This window comes from Cherax quadricarinatus, unplaced genomic scaffold (genome assembly GCF_038502225.1).
Source record: "Cherax quadricarinatus isolate ZL_2023a unplaced genomic scaffold, ASM3850222v1 Contig2391, whole genome shotgun sequence".
NCBI classification, from domain to species: Eukaryota; Metazoa; Arthropoda; class Malacostraca; order Decapoda; family Parastacidae; genus Cherax; species Cherax quadricarinatus.
This window is the reverse complement of record NW_027197417.1, coordinates 28,503-47,500: the sequence shown is the minus strand read 5'-3', so window position 1 is coordinate 47,500 and position 18,998 is coordinate 28,503. Positions and strand designations below refer to the sequence as shown.

Below are 18,998 nucleotides of genomic sequence, written 5' to 3'. Positions count from 1 at the left end.
CCCATGGACCAGCAGGTTATTGCAAACTTTAAAAAACTCTACACAAAAGCAATGTTTCACAGGTGCTTGACTGTGACCACAGACACTCACTTGACCCTAAGGGAATTTTGGAGAGAACACTTCAGCATTCTCCACTGCATAACCCTTATAGGTATGGCTTGGGAGGGAGTGACTACCAGGACTTTGAACTCTGCCTGGAGAAAACTGTGGCCAGATTGTGTCGACAAGAGAGATTTTGAAGAATTTGGGACTGACCCTAATGAGCCTATGTCTGTTGTAAAATCAATTGTGGCACTGGGGAGTTCCATGGGGTTGGATGTGAGTTTGGAGGATGTGGAAGAATTGATTGAAGACCACAATGAAGAGCTCACCACTGAGGAGCTGCAAGAGCTTCAGCAGGAAGAGCAACACATCGCAGCTCAGAATCTTGCTGCAGAGGAGGAAGAAGAGAGATGGAAGAAGGTGCCTTCTTCAGAAATTAGAGAGATTTTTACTATGTGGGGTAAGATGGAAAGCTTTATGGAGAAACATCACCCTAACAAGGTTGTTGCAAGCCAGGTTGGCAACATGTACAGTGACAAAGTCTTGGGCCATTTTAGGGAAGCGTTAAAGAGACGCCAGAAACAGAGCTCTCTCCACAGTTATTTTGTGAGACAGGACTCCAGTGACTCTCAAGGTGGTCCTAGTGGCATTAAGAAACAGAGAAGAGAAGCAACCCCAGAAAAGCAAATGGTACCTGAGGTGTTGATGGAAGGGGATTCCCCTTCCAAACTATAAACAATCCACTCTCTCTCCTCCTCCAGTCTCCCATACACTAAGAAGAATCTCCAATAAAGGTTAGTGTTACGCTGTTAATGTTTCATTCATCATTTCCCATTGTATTGTTTATGTACTACATGTATATTTCATGTTAAATTTTTTTTGTTGTTTTAATACTTCTGGGTGTCAGGAACGGATTAATTGTATTTACATTATTTCTTATGGGGAAAATTGATTCGTAAATCGTAAATTTCGTTTATAGTAACGGCTCCAGGAACGGATTAATTACGAACAACGAGGGACCACTGTATATATATATAACATCGGCCATTTCCCACCTAATCAGGGTGACCCAAAAAAGAAGAAACACTGTCATCATCACTCACTCCATCACAATTTTGTCAGAGGCAAATGGGCTGACGGCATGGAGGTGAAGGACAACTCTCCAGCGAAACGCAAAGATCCCGGTGGATTATAATTATGTGTTGTAAGTCAAAAAGTTGATCATGATTAAGTCAGCTGACTTAAAGAAGTGATACTTGTTAGACTGAGGTTTGGTTGGAGAGAAAAAAAAAAAACGAATTCACTCGACTGGTGTCGAGAGTTCATTTCTGCGAGTTGTGCCTAAGGTAAGATTTTATGGTCAAGGTTTTCTTTTTGTTAAAATGACTGATTTTCCTCCATCAAGGCTGAGGGATTTATTACTTCAAAATTCCTCTGATCTTCTCCTACTGTCTCCAAGATCGTAATTCATCCCTGTATTTGACTGATTCATCTTGAAGCGCAGGCAAAACGTTTTGTCAATACAGATATGTTAAGTTTCAACCATATGACTTATTAACTTCTTGTCGCATCCTAGACACAGGTCCCGCACTACTGAACAGGTCATCTTCAATACCTGTGTCTGGTTTTTCCTTGACTAGCTAATAAACACCTGGACCTGGCCCAGGGACGGGCAGCGAGAGCAGGAAAACTCACGACAGCCTTCCAAGGTATTCAAAGGTAAACATCTACCTTTTAATCTTAAACCAGAAACACAAGCTACTACTCCCTTCCGGAACAATTTCCAGTTCTTCACAGTTCTGGATTGCCAGTTGAATAACGTTAGAGGTGCAGCCTACAATGTTGCACGTGTATCTTATTCAGCAACCTGTCAGTATACCTGTGGAGAATTTTGATAATTTTCCTTTAATTTGTGTAATAATTGAAGGATATAATAATGTTAATATAACGTAGTGTTGGTGTTTAGTGTTGATGTGACTTAAAAGATGATACTACACAGGGGAACCAACATCAACTATGATTTATTTATGGCAATCAGTTAATTAAGTAAAGCGTAATTGTTATAGTGTTGGAAAAAACTAATATTCTGATAAAGAAAAATGTGCCACACACCTGGAAATGTCACTGAATATAATTAAATATATGTGTATAATATAATCGTTTGGAGAACATCGAACATGGCGTAATAGAAGAACGGACCGGAATTTGTGGGCATTTAATCCAGTGTAATCGGAGCCGATAGAGATAATATCGGCCGAGTATTGTAACGTCGGGATAAACGATGAGGCAGTGCATCTGGAAGTGTCCAAATATTTAATACAACTATCAATAAAATGATGATATGATGGAACCCAGGAGGAGATAGCAGAATGTGACGCCATATTACCTGTCACATTCATCATCCAGTTTAATGTACGCCTCCCAATGTGTATTCGACTCCATAAAACAGATACGGTAGCTAGTATTGGTTAATATTTAGTATGCCTTACTGTTAGCAGGCGTTAGGATATATCACCTTGGTAAGTAATTCATATGTTTTGCATTTATGTTCCTCACAATGTAACTAGACCACTGTAATGCATAATCGTTAATAAATAAATATATATATAGATATATATATATATATATATATATATATATATATATATATATATATATATATATATATATATATATATATATATAGTTATGTCACACAGTCACTTAATAATTTTCATGCAGTCCACACCTTGCCAATTTACTCAATTTTATTTTCCTAGTAATTATTTAGGAACCATGTGTTTTTAATTTAAGATCCCTAATTTAAGTGCGAGTTGCGGAGCCCAGACGGTAGGCACTGAAGGAGGAACAATCAGAGATCTGTTGTTCCTAAAGTCACGATACCTTTGAGGCTTTGAGGGTTTCGAGAGTTTTTTCTACTTCCGAAGCCCAGCCATGTCCAGGCTCGTCTGGTGCTTGCCTGGTCAACCAGACTGTTGCTGTTGGTAGCCCACAGACCCACATATCCATCACAGCCTTGTTGATCTGGCACCTCAGTATTACATACCACTGATCTCATCATATGTGCCCAAAAAAATGTTTCATTCAAACATATTATGATAGCATTGTATGTAACAGTAACCAGCGAGGTGTTTAAACCTCTTAACATTGTAAAGATGGGTAGTTGGTTAATGGGGGCTTAGAAGCCTATGGACTACACACTTGAAAAGTTGTATTCGTTTGTGGAAATATTCGCGATTTTAATGTTAAGTGTACAAACTGTGATAGAAATATATGAATGAAGGCGAGTGTCATTATGAAGGGAGGTCGAAATTGGACAAGACTACATATATGATAGAGTTAAGTCAAGACTTTACTCAGCTTACAGTAACATTAAAACCTGCTGCTACAGTTAAACACTGATAGCAACAAGTGGAAGAAACTGTGCAAGTGGAAGACAAATGTAGGTTCAATGCGTGGGAGCAACTTCAAGCAAATACTGGATTATGAAGGTAATGAACCAGTAAACATCTCGGGAAATATTATATAAGACAAACAGGTGCACAAGACAGAAGAGATAGACCGTGCGAGTGGTGCTTCTTAATTTTTTTTTTTTTTTTTTGCTTGTATGAAGGTGGTGAGGGCGAAGGGGCGGTGACAAGTCTTTTATTTACTAAAATAAAACTCTAAAGTGAGAATCATACAAGGAAGCAATAATAAGGCGATATTTTTTTTTAAATATACAGACAGTATATGGCGAGGGGAAAGTTACTATGGGCATTCTCGAGGATTAAAACAGAAAACGTAAACCATTTTCTTTAAAGCGGTGACTAAAGAAGGTCTAAAGAAACAGGCGTGGTGGCGGAATTTACTACGTGTAGGGGGCAGGGGGTGGAGAAAAGGGATAAGGGAGGGAGTGAAAGGGGGGTTATCAAATGAGACCTAAACAACTCACCCTCCTCGCATGGTTCATCTTGACAGTCACCTCCTGACGGTCGTCGGCAACACACGGGGGTGGAGAGGACAAAGACGAGCGGGTTAGTAACTGAGCCAGGATTGGAAGCAGACAAAACCACTCTGGCTACAAGGGGGAGGGGAGGGAAGGGCGGCGACAAACTTCTCTGTTTAGTTAGGGAAGAAGCCTTATAAAAGTAGGGGATGAGGGAATCAATTAGTAGTTAGTTTGTAAGAAGTGTTGGGGGGATGGGGAGGAGCAGACGTCATTAACTATATGGGTGCTGATGATGCGAACTTTCTGTTTTAAGAAATGAAAATATACATAAAGATAATTCTTACTATTGAACAATACAAGGGTACTTAATTCACACAAAGCTAGAGAACATACAACGACACTCACATGATCACTTACAAGAACGACACAACTACTTGACAATGAGACTGAGTATAATGAGAGTTGAGTAGGTAGATGTTGGCGCTTCAGGTGAGGGACTCGGGACCAGACTCTGCTGGTCATCAGACAATCCTTCAAAATGCTTCGCCAAGCAGCTAGTCACTCTTATGGTATGAAATGTATTGACAATGGGATCACAACGTAACTTCTTGTAAATTAAAATTATCACTGCCAAGCATTTATTTTTAGTTCAGTCTACTTGTTAGGAAAGGGGGGCTAAGTGGAAAGATGAGAGAATTGAGTGGGAACAAGAGGCTAGGTCAGGAATTTGCCACGTAAAGGGCCAGGAACTGGCCACGTACAACGCCAGGTAAGGATCTACGTACAGGGCCAAGTACTGAACCACGCGCAAGTTAAAGTACCGAGTCACGTAATTAACCGCTTACATGATCAAGCATAAAGCCACGTACCAGGGCACAGATGAGAGCAATCGTTCCTCTGCACAGCAAGACCCTGGCATGCAGCTCCACCGTTGAGGGGCGTCGGTGCTGAGCAGGTGCGGCTGCGACGCTGTGTCCCACGACCGCAACGACTGCTGCACGACGTCCACGATGACCACGACGACCATGCCCCGTCCACTGTGGAGAGAGACAACATGAAAGATCGTCACAAAGCCTCAGGGAAGATATTGTGAAGTAAAGAACGCCAGCTTATTAATAAATCGTTTATTACCACATTATTTCGTAGTTCTTGTGAGTCATTCTCACTTCCCCATCTCCCACCACTCCCTATCAATCTCATTACCCCCCTCATACCTCTCAATCTCAATCCTCGCCACCTACCACTCATAAGAACATAAGAAAGAAGGAACACTGCAGAAGGCCTACTGGCCCATGCGAGGAAGGTCCAAGTCTCCTACCGGCTTAAGCAAATGCCCCAACCAAGTCAGGTTAGGTCACATTCACTTAAGGAAGGAACACAGCAACTGACCTAGTAGCACAAGCTAATCAGGTCCAACTCACACCCACCCACACCCACTCATGTATTTATCTAACCTATTTTTAAAACTACACAACGTTTTAGCCTCTATAACTGTACTCGGGCGTTTGTTCCACTCATCCACAACTCTATTACCAAACCAGTGCCTTTCCTATATCCTTCCTGAATCTGAATTTTTCCAACTTAAAACCATTGCTGCGAGTCCTGCCTAGGCTAGATATTTTTAGCACGCTATTTACATCCCCTTTATTTATTCCTGTCTTCCATTTATACACCTCAATCATATCCCCCTAATTCTACGCCTTTCTAGAGAGTGCAGATTCAGGGCCCTCAGTCTGTCCTCATAGGAAAGATTTCTGATACATGGGATCAACTGTCATCCTCCTTTGTACGTTTTCTAGAGCATTTATATCCCTTCTGTAATACGGTGACCAAAACTGTGGAGCATAATCTAAATGAGGCCTAACCAAGGATATATAGAGTTGAAGAACAACCTGAGCACTCCTATTATTTATGCTTCTTGATATGAAGCCAAGGATTCTGTTAGCTTTATTGAGAACTCTTATGCACTGTTGTCTTAGTTTCAGATTACTGCTAACCAGAACTCCTAAATCTTTTTTGCAACCCGTAATATTAAGATCTACATTATTTAGTTTATATGTGGCATGGTTATTGTCCTGTCCAACATTTAGAACATTGCATTTGTCTATATTAAACTGCATCTGCCACTTCTCCGACCACTGCATCAGTCCATTTAAATCTTCCTGGAATGCTCTAATGTCCTCGTCAGAACGAATTCGACGGCCTATTTTGGTGTCATCGGCAAACTTGCTTATGTCACTCTTTATGCCCTCATCTATGTCGTTTATGTAAATTGTGAACAGGGGGCCCAACACTGACCCCTGTGGAACACCGCTCGTGATGCTTCCCCACTCTGATTTCTCCCCATTTATGTAAACTCTCTGCTGCCTATTTGTCAATCACGCATCTATCCAGGAAAAAAATTCTCCTATTCCATGTGCCTTAATTTTCCCTTAACAGTCTGATGTGTGACCCTGTCAAAAGCCTTACTGAAGTCGATATACACAATATCATATTCATTACGATGATCTACCTCCTCAAATACCTTAGTGAAAAAAGTTAATAAATTCGCAAGGCAGGAACACCCCTTTGTAAAACCATACTGAGATTCGTTGATTAATTTATGCTTTTCAAGGTGGTTATGAACTGCCTCGGCAATTATTGATTCCATAAATTTTCTCACTATGGAGGTTAGGCTTACTGGTCTATAGTTCGAAGCTAAGGACCTGTCACCTGCTTTGAAAATAGGTATCACATTTGCCATTTCCCACTTATCTGGCACCATGCCAGTTTGTAGTGATATGTTGAAAAGATTAACCAAAGGTTTGCTAAGCTCTTCTTTACATTCCTTTAGAACCCTTGCATACAGTTCATCAGGGCCTGGGGATTTGTTAGGTTTTAATTTATCTATTTGCCTAGGGACCATGTCACTTGTGACCCTAATCGTGCATAGTTTATTATCGTCCTGTTCTACATAATTTATTATTTCTGGAATATCGCTAGTATCTTCCTGTGTAAAAACTGAGAGGAAGTATGTGTTAAAAATCTACACATTTCCTTATCACTGTCCGTGAGCTGGCCCGAGTAACTTTTGAGCGGGCCTATCTTGTCCCTGATCTTACTTCTGTATACCTGAAAGAATCCTTTTGGGCTAGTATTTGATTCTCTTGCAACTTTAACCTCATAATCTCTTTTTGCTTTTCTTATTCCCTCTTTTATTTCTCTCTAACTGAATATACTGATTTCTTAATTGCCCCTCTCCTGTTTTGATTTGCTTATATATGCCTCTCTTTTGACCAATGAAATGTTTTATTCTATTGTTCATCCATTTAGGATCATTTTTGTTTGATCTGATTTCCCTATCTGGAACATAAGTTGTCTGAGCAGCAGGAACTGGACAGGCACAAAGTCGCTACCTGACCATTCTCTCAAACTTTAAAACAGCTAGATTTATTCAGCCTTTACTTGTGAGATTATATTTATGGCTGATATAAAACATGGCAGACATTAACCCTGGTTCGCATTTACTGCTAAGTAATAAATATATATATACAGACGTAATAGCTACACATGCAGACATAAGTGGGAAATACTAGAAGGACATTTCAATGTTTTGGTGACGAATCAAACACTATCATTAAGATTCTTCCAGGATTATATTAGCTTTAAGAAGCAGCTAAGCTGCCAGATTTTTATTACCCAGACGTTGTTTACGCATTATAAATTTAGTATTTTTTATAGGTAGGAGTTGCAAAATCATACCGCCTTTAGTTAGGCTTCGCCGAGGGATTCAGTGAACGTCGCCTAATTACTTTGTCAGGGGAAGAGTAAGATTGTTTTCTTGATCGGCGTTTTGAGAACTGTGTTTTGGAAGAATGATCATATACTGGCAAGGTTCTCTAATGCTTACCTGGAGGGGGTTTCGGGGGTCAACGCCCCCGAGGCCCGGTCCATGACCACGCCCCGCGGTGGATCAGTGATGTTTAGAAAAAAATTTAAATGGTTATAAAACAAAGTTCGAGATATATTTATGATTTTGTAACGTTAGGAAGAAACTTTTTGGTTCGAAAATGTTTCTTATTGTTCCTAAAAGTTTAGATTGTATTCACATACTTTTTAGGTGCTAAAAGAACTTTTTTTTTTTTTTGTCACTGGTTACGGAGTTGGTAATTAACTGTTTCAGTGTTATTTATGAATTTCTGTGTAGGTTTGGATATAGGGAGATAACATTTTTTGTGAAGCGCTAAACCCGTGTGGGTCAATCAGCACAGGGAAAGCTGGAGGTTCAATCCTCCATTTAATAAAGGAGAGAATAGAATGTTGGGAGAGCAAGTGTTTTTTGCCTCTGTGCCCAGCCATGGTCAAGGGTGGCTGTGGAGCAACTCGCTCTGGATTGGCACCATTATAATAATATCTATTTTCTACAAGTACATGTACAAGGTATACAGTCCTAGCTGACATCAATGACATACTACTGTATAGAGAGACGCTTGATGTGCAGAGCATTTCGAGCAAATTAGGTCAATTTTTTTTCCCGTGATGCGACCCACACCAGTTAACACCCAGGTACCCATTTAACTGATGGGTGAACAGATATATCCGGTGTAAGGAAACACGTCCAGTGTTTCCACCCCTTCGCCGAGAATCGAACCTGGACCCTCACCGTGTGAGGGTCCAGGCCACAGGGCACTGTTACTATCTCTTCCTGAGGGTAAGGTGCAAGGACATGGTCGAGTCCTAGAGGATTGCAAAGCGCCGGTGAACCACTGGGTCATTCTTGACGCTGCAGGCGGAGAAAATTTTATGAACAATGTAGGTGGGGATTTTCAGGTAGAATCGTGTTGCAATATCATACAAAATTATTTTATTTATCAGTGCTAGGAATATTTATGTCTATAGTTAAGTATAGGTGGTTTGGGTATTTGCACTGATGACTTTTTTGCAGTTCTGTAGGAAAATCCTGTGACGGAAAATAAGAGGATGAGAACTATTGCATATTACAAAGTTTTCTGCGATTATATGTATAGTAAAAGGACACAAGTGCAACTAATATGACATTTTATTGTGGTAACGTTTCGCTCTCCAGGAACTTTGTCAAGCCGTTACAAACAATACAAAGCTCCTGGAGAGCGAAACGTTGTCACAATAAAATGTCACATTAGTTGCACTTGTGTCCTTTTACTTTAGACATTGTCGGTAATTCTACCAAAATATATACGTTCAGGAATTATAACTGAATAAATTTAGTGCTGACTTTTATTTCCTTATAATGGTTGTTATGATCATGTGTGCTGGATAATTGATAATTCATGACCCTATTAATTCTTAATACTGGCTTATACATTTATATAATCTTTACGGGTGACGGCAATAATTATAAACCATTAAGAATAGTGGGTAGTTAATTATTAGTAATCTTTGTTATAACCCACTAATTGGCTCAATCATTCGTCCCAGTATATAATATTAATACTGAATGGTGGTCAAAGAGTCGGCTTTTGATGATTGGATTATTAATAATAATTGGTGAATATTTATTTATTATATAATCCTTGTGATTATCAATAGCTCCAATGGTTACTACTCGCCCATTACTGGCAGTATTTGGTGACAAACAGGGCTTCCCTTGCCCATTTCATTTCCCCTTTCTCTTTTCTGACATTACTTGATTGTTAATCATTAGCCATGTGTTTATTATTAAGACCATATTCATTTCCCCCGTCATGACTGTCTCCGTCCGTCTGTCTGTTAGTAGTAGAAAGGTAGAGGTAATTTTGAGGTGATCTGTTCCTCATTCTTGATAGGTGGTGGTTAGTCTTCCCCCTCTCTCTCCCTCTCCCTCTCCCTCTCGTCTCTCTCTCTCTCCCTCTCGTCTCTCTCTCTCTCTCTCTCTCTCTCTCTCTCGTCTCTCTCTCTCGTCTCTCTCAGCTGTCAAAGCTCCGCGGTGTTGACATTCTCATGAGTCTTTTACAAGCTCCTCGTTCATTCCTCATTTCCCCTCTGATCCCTCAGTCGCCGGCAAATAATAACTGCCGTCCACCCCACCAACCCAAACAAGTGCTATCTCCCACCAGGTGTATCTTGCAACCCCCGTCTTCTCAGCCCCTCCATCACCCTTCCCTCTCGCAAACTCTTTTTCCATCCATTTGTTTATTCTTTCGTCATATCTTCTCTACATTCCCTCATCTTTTTCCACTTTCCTAACCTAGCCTTCCAAATTTGATGTCTATTTCTCACTTGGATTTTTCAACAAAGACCTCCATTTACATTACTCGGTTAATTTTGTAAATTTTGTAAATTTCGTAAATTTGCTTGCATCAGATAAGTCAACTGTAGATATAAATCCAGATATACTCCTGCCGCTTCAGCGGCAAAAATCTAAATTTTTAGGCTAGGTATCTCGTTAGGTTATATTTTGTTAGGTTAGATTGTCGTCTATCAATTACAATTAAACAATTACATCACAATGTCGATAAATGAAATACCTAAGAAAGAAAATATTTTGCAGCTTGAACAAAATAACGCTGAGGCAGTATAGGTACTAGAAAATACAGTTAGATAATCATTGATTAAGATTCGAAAAAACAATCACCCATTTGACTGTTTCAGAAAAAGTGACGTACGGGTTTTTATAAGAACATAAGAAAGAAATACTGCAACAGGCCTACTGCCCTTTGCGAGGCAGGTCCAATTCTTCCACCGGCTTAAGACAATGCCCTGACCTGGTTAGGTAAGTTGCGTCACTTAAGGGAGGAGCACGGCATCCGACCTAGTAACACAAGCTAGTCAGGTACAACTCACACCCACCCACACCCACTCATGCATTTATCCAACCTATTTTTAAAACTACACAACGTCTTAGCTTCTATGACGGTACTCGGGAGTTTGTTCCACTCATCCACAACTACTACCAAACCAGTGCTTTCCTATATCCTTCCTGAATCTGAATTTTTCCAATTTAAAACCATTGCTGAAAGTCCTGTCTGTTATTTTAAGCACGCTATTTACATCCCCTTTATTAATTCATGTTTTCCATTTATACACCTCTATCATATTCCCCCTAATTCTACGCCTTTCTAGAGTGCAGATTCAGGGCCCTCAGTCTATCCTCATAGGGAAGATTTCTGATACATGGGATCAACTTTGTCATCCTCCTCTGTACGTTTTCCAGTGCATTTATATGCATTCTGTAATACGGTGACCAAAACTGCGTAGCATAATCTTAATGAGGCCTAACCAAAAATATATAGAGTTGAAGAACAACCCGAGGACTTCTATTATTTATACTTCTTGCTATGAAGCCAAGGATTCTAATGTTAAATAACAAAAAGGCACAATACCGTGACTGGAACGATACACAAATAACCCGCACATAAAAGACAGAAGCTTACGACGACGCTTCGGTCCGACTTGGACCATTGACAAAGTCACACTAACAGAGGAGGAGCAGGACGGCTATATATAGGCAGGAAGAGGTGGAGGTAGTAGTAGTGGAAGTAGTAGTAGTAGTAGTAGTACAAGAATTGTATATAATACCGACAGGATGAAATGACACATGCACAACACCCGGGCATCCCCACCGTAGACGTTTCGCCATCCAGCCAGCCACTGGATGGCGAAACGTCTACGTTTCGCCATCCAGTGGCTGGCTGGATGGCGAAACGTCTACGGTGGGGATGCCCGGGTGTTGTGCATGTGTCATTTCATCCTGTCGGTATTATATACAATTCTTGTACTACTACTACTACTACTACTTCCACTACTACTACCTCCACCTCTTCCTGCCTATATATAGCCGTCCTGCTCCTCCTCTGTTAGTGTGACTTTGTCAATGGTCCAAGTCGGACCGAAACGTCGTCGTAAGCTTCTGTCTTTTATGTGCGGGTTATTTGTGTATTCTAATGTTAGCTTTATTGCGAACACTTAGGCACTGTTGTCTTCGTTTTAGATTACTGCTAACCAGGATTCCTAAATCCTTTTCGTAATCCGTAATATTAATATCTACATTTAGTTTATATGTGGCATGGTTATTTTCCTGTCCAACATTCATAACTTTGCATTTCTCTATATTAAACTGCATCTGCCACTTCTCCGACCAATGCATCAGTCTATTCAAATCATCCTGGAGTACTCTAATGTCCGTCCTCATTAGAATAAATTGGACGGCCTATTTTGGTGTCATCAGCAAATTTGCTTATGTTGCTATTTATTCCCTCATCTATGTAGTTTATGTAGACTGTGAACAACAAGGGGCCCAACACTGACCCCCGTGGAACACCGCTTGTGACGTGCCCCCATTCTGATTTCTTCCCGTTTATGTAATCTCTCTTCTCCCTATTTCTCCTCCTGTTCCGTGTGCCTTAAGTTTTCTCAACAGCCTCTGATGTGGAACTCTATCGAAAGCCTTACTGAAGCCCATATACACTATCTTATTCAGTACCATGATCTACCTCCTTAGATACCTTAGTGAATTAGGTTAGTAAATTCGTAAGACAGGAACGCCCCTATGTAAAACCGTGTTGAGATTTATTAATCAATTTATGCCTTTCAAGATGGCTACGAATGGCTTCGGCAATTATTGATTCCATAAATTTGCCAACTATGGAGGTAAGGATTATTGGTCTATAGTTCAAAGTTAAGGACCTGTCACCTTCCTTGTAAATAGGTAGTACATTTGCCATTTTCCACTTGTTTGGCACTATGCCAGTTTGTAGTAATATGTTGAAAAGATTAGCCAAAGGTATCCTAAGTTGTTCTTTACATTCCTTTAACACCCTTGGAAACAGTTCATCAGGGCCTGAGGATTTGTTAGGTTTTTATTTTTCTATTTGTCTGAGGACCATGTCACTAGTTACCCTAATCGTGCATAGTTTATCGTCCTGTTCTACAATTTATCATTTCTGGAATTTCGCTAGTATCTTCCTGAGTAAAAACTGAGAGGAAGTAAGAATTGAAAATTTCACACATATCCTTATCACTGTCAGTGATCTGACCAGAGTTACTCTTAAGTGGGCCTATCTTGTATCTAATCTTACTTCTGTATACCTGAAAGAACCCTTTTGGGTTAGTCTTCGAATCCCTCGAGACCTTAGCCTCAATCCCTTTTTGGTTTTATTCCTTTTTTTTCTCTCTCTAATTGAATATACTGATTTCTCAACTGCCTATCCCCTCTTTTGACCAACGAGATGTTTTAATCTATTGTTTATCCATTTGGGATCATTTTTGTTAGAGCTAATTTCCCTACTAGGGACAAAAGTTGTCTGGGCAGCTAGAACTATGCTCTGAAATACGTCATATTGGCAACCAAACCTACCTGACACATAGTAAGGTCATCCCAATTTAGCTCACCCAGGTAATTTCTCATACCCATGAAATCGACCAAGCGGAAATCTGGGACAGTAACTTGATTGTAGTTATCTGGGTAATTCCATGATACACTGAAACTAAGTGATTTCTGATTGCTTTCCCCAAGCTCATCACTAACCTCAAAATTATTCATTAGCGATTCTTTGTTGGCAAGAACCAAGTCAAGCAGATTGTTTCCTCTAGTTGGTTTTGTCACAAATTGTTTTAAAAAGCAGTCTTGAATCGTATCAAGAAAGTCACTAGACTCAAGATTTCCTGTCACATTGTTCCAATATATTTGTCTAAAGTTAAAATCTCCCATTAACACATTTTGATATCTAGACGCCGCCTTATGAATTTCGTCCCATAGCAACCTTCCTTACCTCTCTCTCGATGCTCTCCATCCAACTTATTCTTTGTATTTCAACAATTCCTTTCTTTTCATTTCCTGCCCTCGGTTCCTTTCTCGTCTCTCAACTTCCATCTTTTCAACAATTTCCTTCTCTCAACTCCTCTTAAGTCTCACTACAAGTCACATTACCTTGTGGAAAGGGGTTCGTGGAGATGTGATAGTTGGAGTTAAACACAGTCGTTGGATGTTAACACACATTAGCAGTGTGAGAGAGGGGAGAGCCCAAACTGCCTGTCCTGTTTCTAGAGCCCAAAGTGCCTGTCCTGTTTCTAGAGCCCAAACTGCCTGTCCTGTTTCTAGGCCTATGCGTGGAGAACTGAGGACGAGCGCACAGCGCTCACAACAGCATCACGTGACGTCACGCATGCTAGTCACTGAGCCTACTGAAAGGGAGCCTAAATATACGCATGGATGATACGATCTACAATATACTACACAAGCATAATTATGGGGAATTCAGTAGCTATACTGACAACCTGACTCCCGGAAGTCCACTTCCGCTTCGTAACTGACGAAACTAATGGAGTTTCAACCGGTAAGATTGTGTTGTAAACACATACTACACTATCTCACGCATTATTATTATATCTTTTAAGCCAAGACTGTCTTACACTAAGACTGACTAATAAGCTGAGTAACCTACTTACCTGGAGTCTACCAGGAGTCAATTTCGGGAGTCACTGCCCCCAGTTGCCAGGTCCCAAATCAGGCCTACAGGCTGATGGCTTGATGTAGCAGGCTGTTGGTGACAACCTCATGAAATCCAGTATGTGCACCACATCCAGGGTGATCAGTAACTAACTTGAGGAACTTACCCAGTTTTCTCGAAGACAGTGAGTACAGGACAAGCTAAAATTATTCAAAGGAGCGAAAGGCCCATGTGCGAGACTTGAGAGTAAAAGAAAATGATAGGCTGGATAACTAAAACTTTCAAAACAAGAAATGCTGAGCTACTGATGATGCTCTTCAAGTCACTTGTTCTCTCCGGCTGGAATACTTCTTCATACCAACAGTTCCTTTCAAGGCAGGTGAGATTGCCGAGGTAGACAACATACAGAGAGCTTTCACTGATTGTATACATTTCATTAAACATCTGAACTAATGGGAGAGCTTGAAATCCCTTCAACTGCACTCCTTGGAATGTTGGCAAGAAAGATGCGTCAAAGTTTACACCTGAAAAATCCTGTAGGGACTGGTTCCAAACCTGAACAATATAATCACTCCTTATAACAATAATGGACTCGGCAGACGGTGCAAAATATCTCCAATAAAAAGCAGGAGCACGACGAGTACAAGAGTGGACTCGATAGGCGTCAGACGTCCCCGACTCTTCAACGCCCTCCCTCTGTGCAGACGGGAATTACCAACAAACCTCTGGCGGTCAAGAGAGAACTGGACAAGTTCCTCAAATCAGTGCCTTATCAGCCGGGTTGTACTTTGTACGTTGGACTGAGTGCAGTCAGTAGTAACAGCCTGGTTGATCAGCCCATGATCTACCATGAGGCCTGGTCTTGGACCTAGCCAGGGGGGCGCAGACCCTGGAAACATTGTTCAAGAATCCTTCAGAGATAAAAGAAAAGCCTGGCTCCCATCCAGGTATGAAGGAGAGAAATTCTCGAAAATGACAACAGGTAAATCACAGATATAGCCGGTATGTCAATGAAGGTTTAACCGCGGGTATACAATACTGACCAGTGCACCGCTGATGAGCCAACGGGGCAGTCTGAAGGCCTGGGGATATCACAGCTAAATGAGCTATTTAAACTGTAATGTCCGTATACTTCTGGCAAGACAGCTATAGAATGAATTACTTTTTGGGGAAAAGGTCACCCTATCTTAGATGAAGACAAATGGTGTAAGAAAAAAAGAACAACGATTGCTTAACACTGATATAGCATTCTTCTCTATATCTGAAGAAGCCACTGGCTGGCGAAACGTTTCCATAATATACTCAGGTGTTGCACAAGCGTCTCAGTCATCAACTTATCGGTTCTCTGAACCATTTATATAGTTACTGAACTGTCAGTAGATGTCGAGGACACTGGCCAAGAGACACGTTCCTGTTTCCTGACGAATCTACGACCGTGTTCATAAGCTTGACAAGCATCGATTTTATTCTAATTGATTTAATAATGTTCTTTCAGGGGTCCCGTGTCCTTCCTCGAGTGTTTTCTTCTGTGTGTTCAGTGTCCTTCCTTGAATGTTTTCTTGTTTCACGTCGCCCTGTCCTTCCTTGAGCGTTTTCTCGTTTCATGCGTCTTGTGTCTTCCCTCGAGAGTTTTGTTTCACACGTCTTGTGTCTTCGAGTGTCTTCTTTCATGTGCCTTGTGTCCGGTGTTTTCTTGCTTCATGGGTCCTGTGTCTGTTTTATGGTCTTGGCTTCATGTGTCTTTCGTCTTCCCTCAGGTGTTTTGAGGTCTTGTTTCATGTGTCCTGTATTCATCCATCACTGGATGGATTTTTAACCTCACAAATAGAACCCAAAGAGTAACAGTAGAGTGAAATCAGGGGCTTCTACAGTGAAATGTTCCATCCCTCCCTCAAGGCACGGTACTAGCCCCACTTCTCTTCATCATTCTCATTTCTGACAGACAGGGACATCAATCATAGCACTGTATCATCCTTTGCAGACGATACTAGAATATGTTTGAAAGTGGCAGCCATAGAAAACATAGCGAACTTCCAAGCTGATATAAACCAAGTCTTCCAACTCAAACCGCTTAATAGAACGTAAATCAAATGTGAGAGACCTGGAAGTGATAATGCGAGATCCCACGTTCAAGGAACAGAACGTTATTTTCGCAACTACAAGAAATATGATAGATTGGAAAACCAAAACCATGAAAACAAGGGATGCCAAGCCAATGATGACACACTTCTGGTCACTCGTTCAGTCTGTGCTGATCTACTGCTGTGTACTAACAGACTTTCAAGGCAGGCGAAATTGCTGAGCTGGAAAATATACAGAGTACCTTTATAACTCGTATAAGCTCAGTCAAGCACCTAAATTACTGGGAATGCGTGAAGTCCCTAGAACCGTACTCCTTAAAAGGAAGGCGAGAAAGATGCATCATAATTTACACCTGGAAGATACTAGAGGGATTGGTCACAAACCTACACACTGAAGTTACTACATATAAACATTAGAGGTTTGGCAGATGGTGAAAGATACCTCCATTGTAAAATAGGGAGCGATGAGTACACCAAGATGAAACTCGTCAAGTGTTTAGAGACCACGACTCTTCAACGTCCTCTCGTCATGAATAAGGGGGATCACCATGCAATTTAGTACCACATTTTATCTTTTGTACATTCTTCAGCGTTCTCTTTCTATATTTGATCTTGTATGATTCCTCAGTGGTATATATTTCATACAGACGTTGCACGTTTCTGTCTTTAACTGTTCCATGAACTCGTGTGCATGGAATGTCAGGGGAAACAGATAATTTTTTTCCCGGTATAACTATCATATATTGGATACAAATAAGTAATTATCATATATCAGATATATTGCTGATGTATCCAATTTTACAACAAAATATTATCCTCTCAACATCTTCACATATCTTAATTCCTCCCTCCTCTTATCTTTTCTTCATCCCTTCCACTTCTTACAATCCCCTCCTCCACTTATGTTCTCCGCTTCTCTCCCCATCTCTTCCTTCTCTTCAGTTCAACCCCCTTCCTCTTCGCTCTTACATTTAACTCCGTTTCCTCCTACCCCCACCTCCTTGCCCCTCAAGCTCTCCACCCTCCCCACAATTCCTTCTCTTTTCCTTTCGTTCTGATTGACGAAGCCCCAATGGACCTTTGAACCTAAAATTGAATCGGAGTTTCAAATAATGCCGAACGGAGCAGCACCGGGCAGAACGGTGCCTGGCGGAAAATCGCTGAACGGAGCAGCAAAACTAGTAAGTATTAACAGCGCCGGGTGGAGCAGCGCTGAGAACAGTACCCGGCGGAACATTTTTTCAAAACCGATTCTTGAACCCACCAATTACAAATTGACTCGCTACCCCAATGTCCCGCCCCGCCCTCATTCCGCCTATCATCTCTCCCCATTCCATCGCAGCCCGCCCCATACAGCATCGCACCTTCCCCATAAATCATAGCAGTGTATCAACTTTTACAGACGATACTAATATCTGTTTGAAAGCGGCAACCATAGAAGACAACGAGCCTCCAAGCTCTCAGTGAGCCACTGGTAACAATATGATGTCCAATGAGGGCAAATTTCAGTTAAGCCATGAAAGAATGGAGAAAATAAAAGAAAGATCAGAACAAAACGAACTCAAACCACTCAACAAAACCTAAGTCAAATGTGAGAGAGCAAGGAGTGAATGTCAGATCTCACGTTCAAAGAACACAACAACGTTCTTATCACACCTGCATAAGAATGATAGGTTGGATAACTAGAACCTCCAAAATAAGGGATGGTAAGCCAATGATGACTTCAGCTAACTCGCTCTCTCTAGACTGCGTTATTGTTGTGTGCTATAGGTGAAATTACTGAGATGAAAAAAACACGGTGAACCTTCATAGCTCGTTTAAACTCAGTCAAGCACCTAAATTACTGGGAGCACTTGCAGTCCCTAGAATTCAACTCTTTAGAACACAGGCAAGAAAGATGCATCATAATTTACATCTCGAATATACTGGAGGGAGTGGTACCAAACCTGCTCATCGAAATTATTGCTTACGAAATAATGAGGCCTGGCAGACGGTGCAGGATACCTTCAGTGAAAAGCAGAGGAGCGATGAGCACACTGGGGGAACTCATTAAGTGTTAAGGGACCACGACTCGTCAACGCCCTTCTTTCATGCATAAGGGGGATAATCGTGAAACCCTTAGCTATGTTCAAGAAGGAACTCTGTAAATTCCTCGAAAAATTTCCTGATCAACGGGGTTTTGGGGCATACGCTGGACTGCGGGCGGTGGGCACTAACAGTTCGACAGCTTGGTCGTTCAGGCTAGCAACCAGGAGACTTGGCCTGGGACCGGCCCGCGGGGGCTGCGATCCATGTAAAGTCCTACACAGAGCTTTTCACCGTAGCTGCAACAGAGTAAAGTCCGAGGCAGCTACGGTGAAAAGCTCTGTTCCACAAGGCACAGTACTCGCTCCCATCTTGTTCCTCATCCTTATATCCGACATAGACAAGGATGTCAGCCACAGCACCGTGTCTTCCTTTGCAGATGACACCCGAATCTGCATGACAGTGTCTTCCATTGCAGACACTGCAAAGCTCCAGGCAGACATCAACCAAATCTTTCAGTGGGCTGCAGAAAAC

At 41.3% G+C, this 18,998-nt stretch overlaps 1 protein-coding gene across 1 annotated transcript in view; it reads right to left on the bottom strand.

The window, feature by feature from the left end:
* The window catches only part of LOC128688103 (netrin receptor UNC5D-like), a gene marked incomplete at its 3' end in the record, with an annotated part of 49,975 nt that overhangs the window by 12,939 nt on the left and 18,038 nt on the right, over positions 1–18,998 (bottom strand). The window contains exons 3-4 of the mRNA XM_070081342.1: positions 4,843–5,010; positions 3,977–4,009 (exon numbers count right to left, since the gene is read on the bottom strand). Of these exons, the coding sequence (XP_069937443.1) occupies positions 3,977–4,009; positions 4,843–5,010 (201 nt within the window). The remainder of the gene's footprint in view (positions 1–3,976; positions 4,010–4,842; positions 5,011–18,998) is intronic.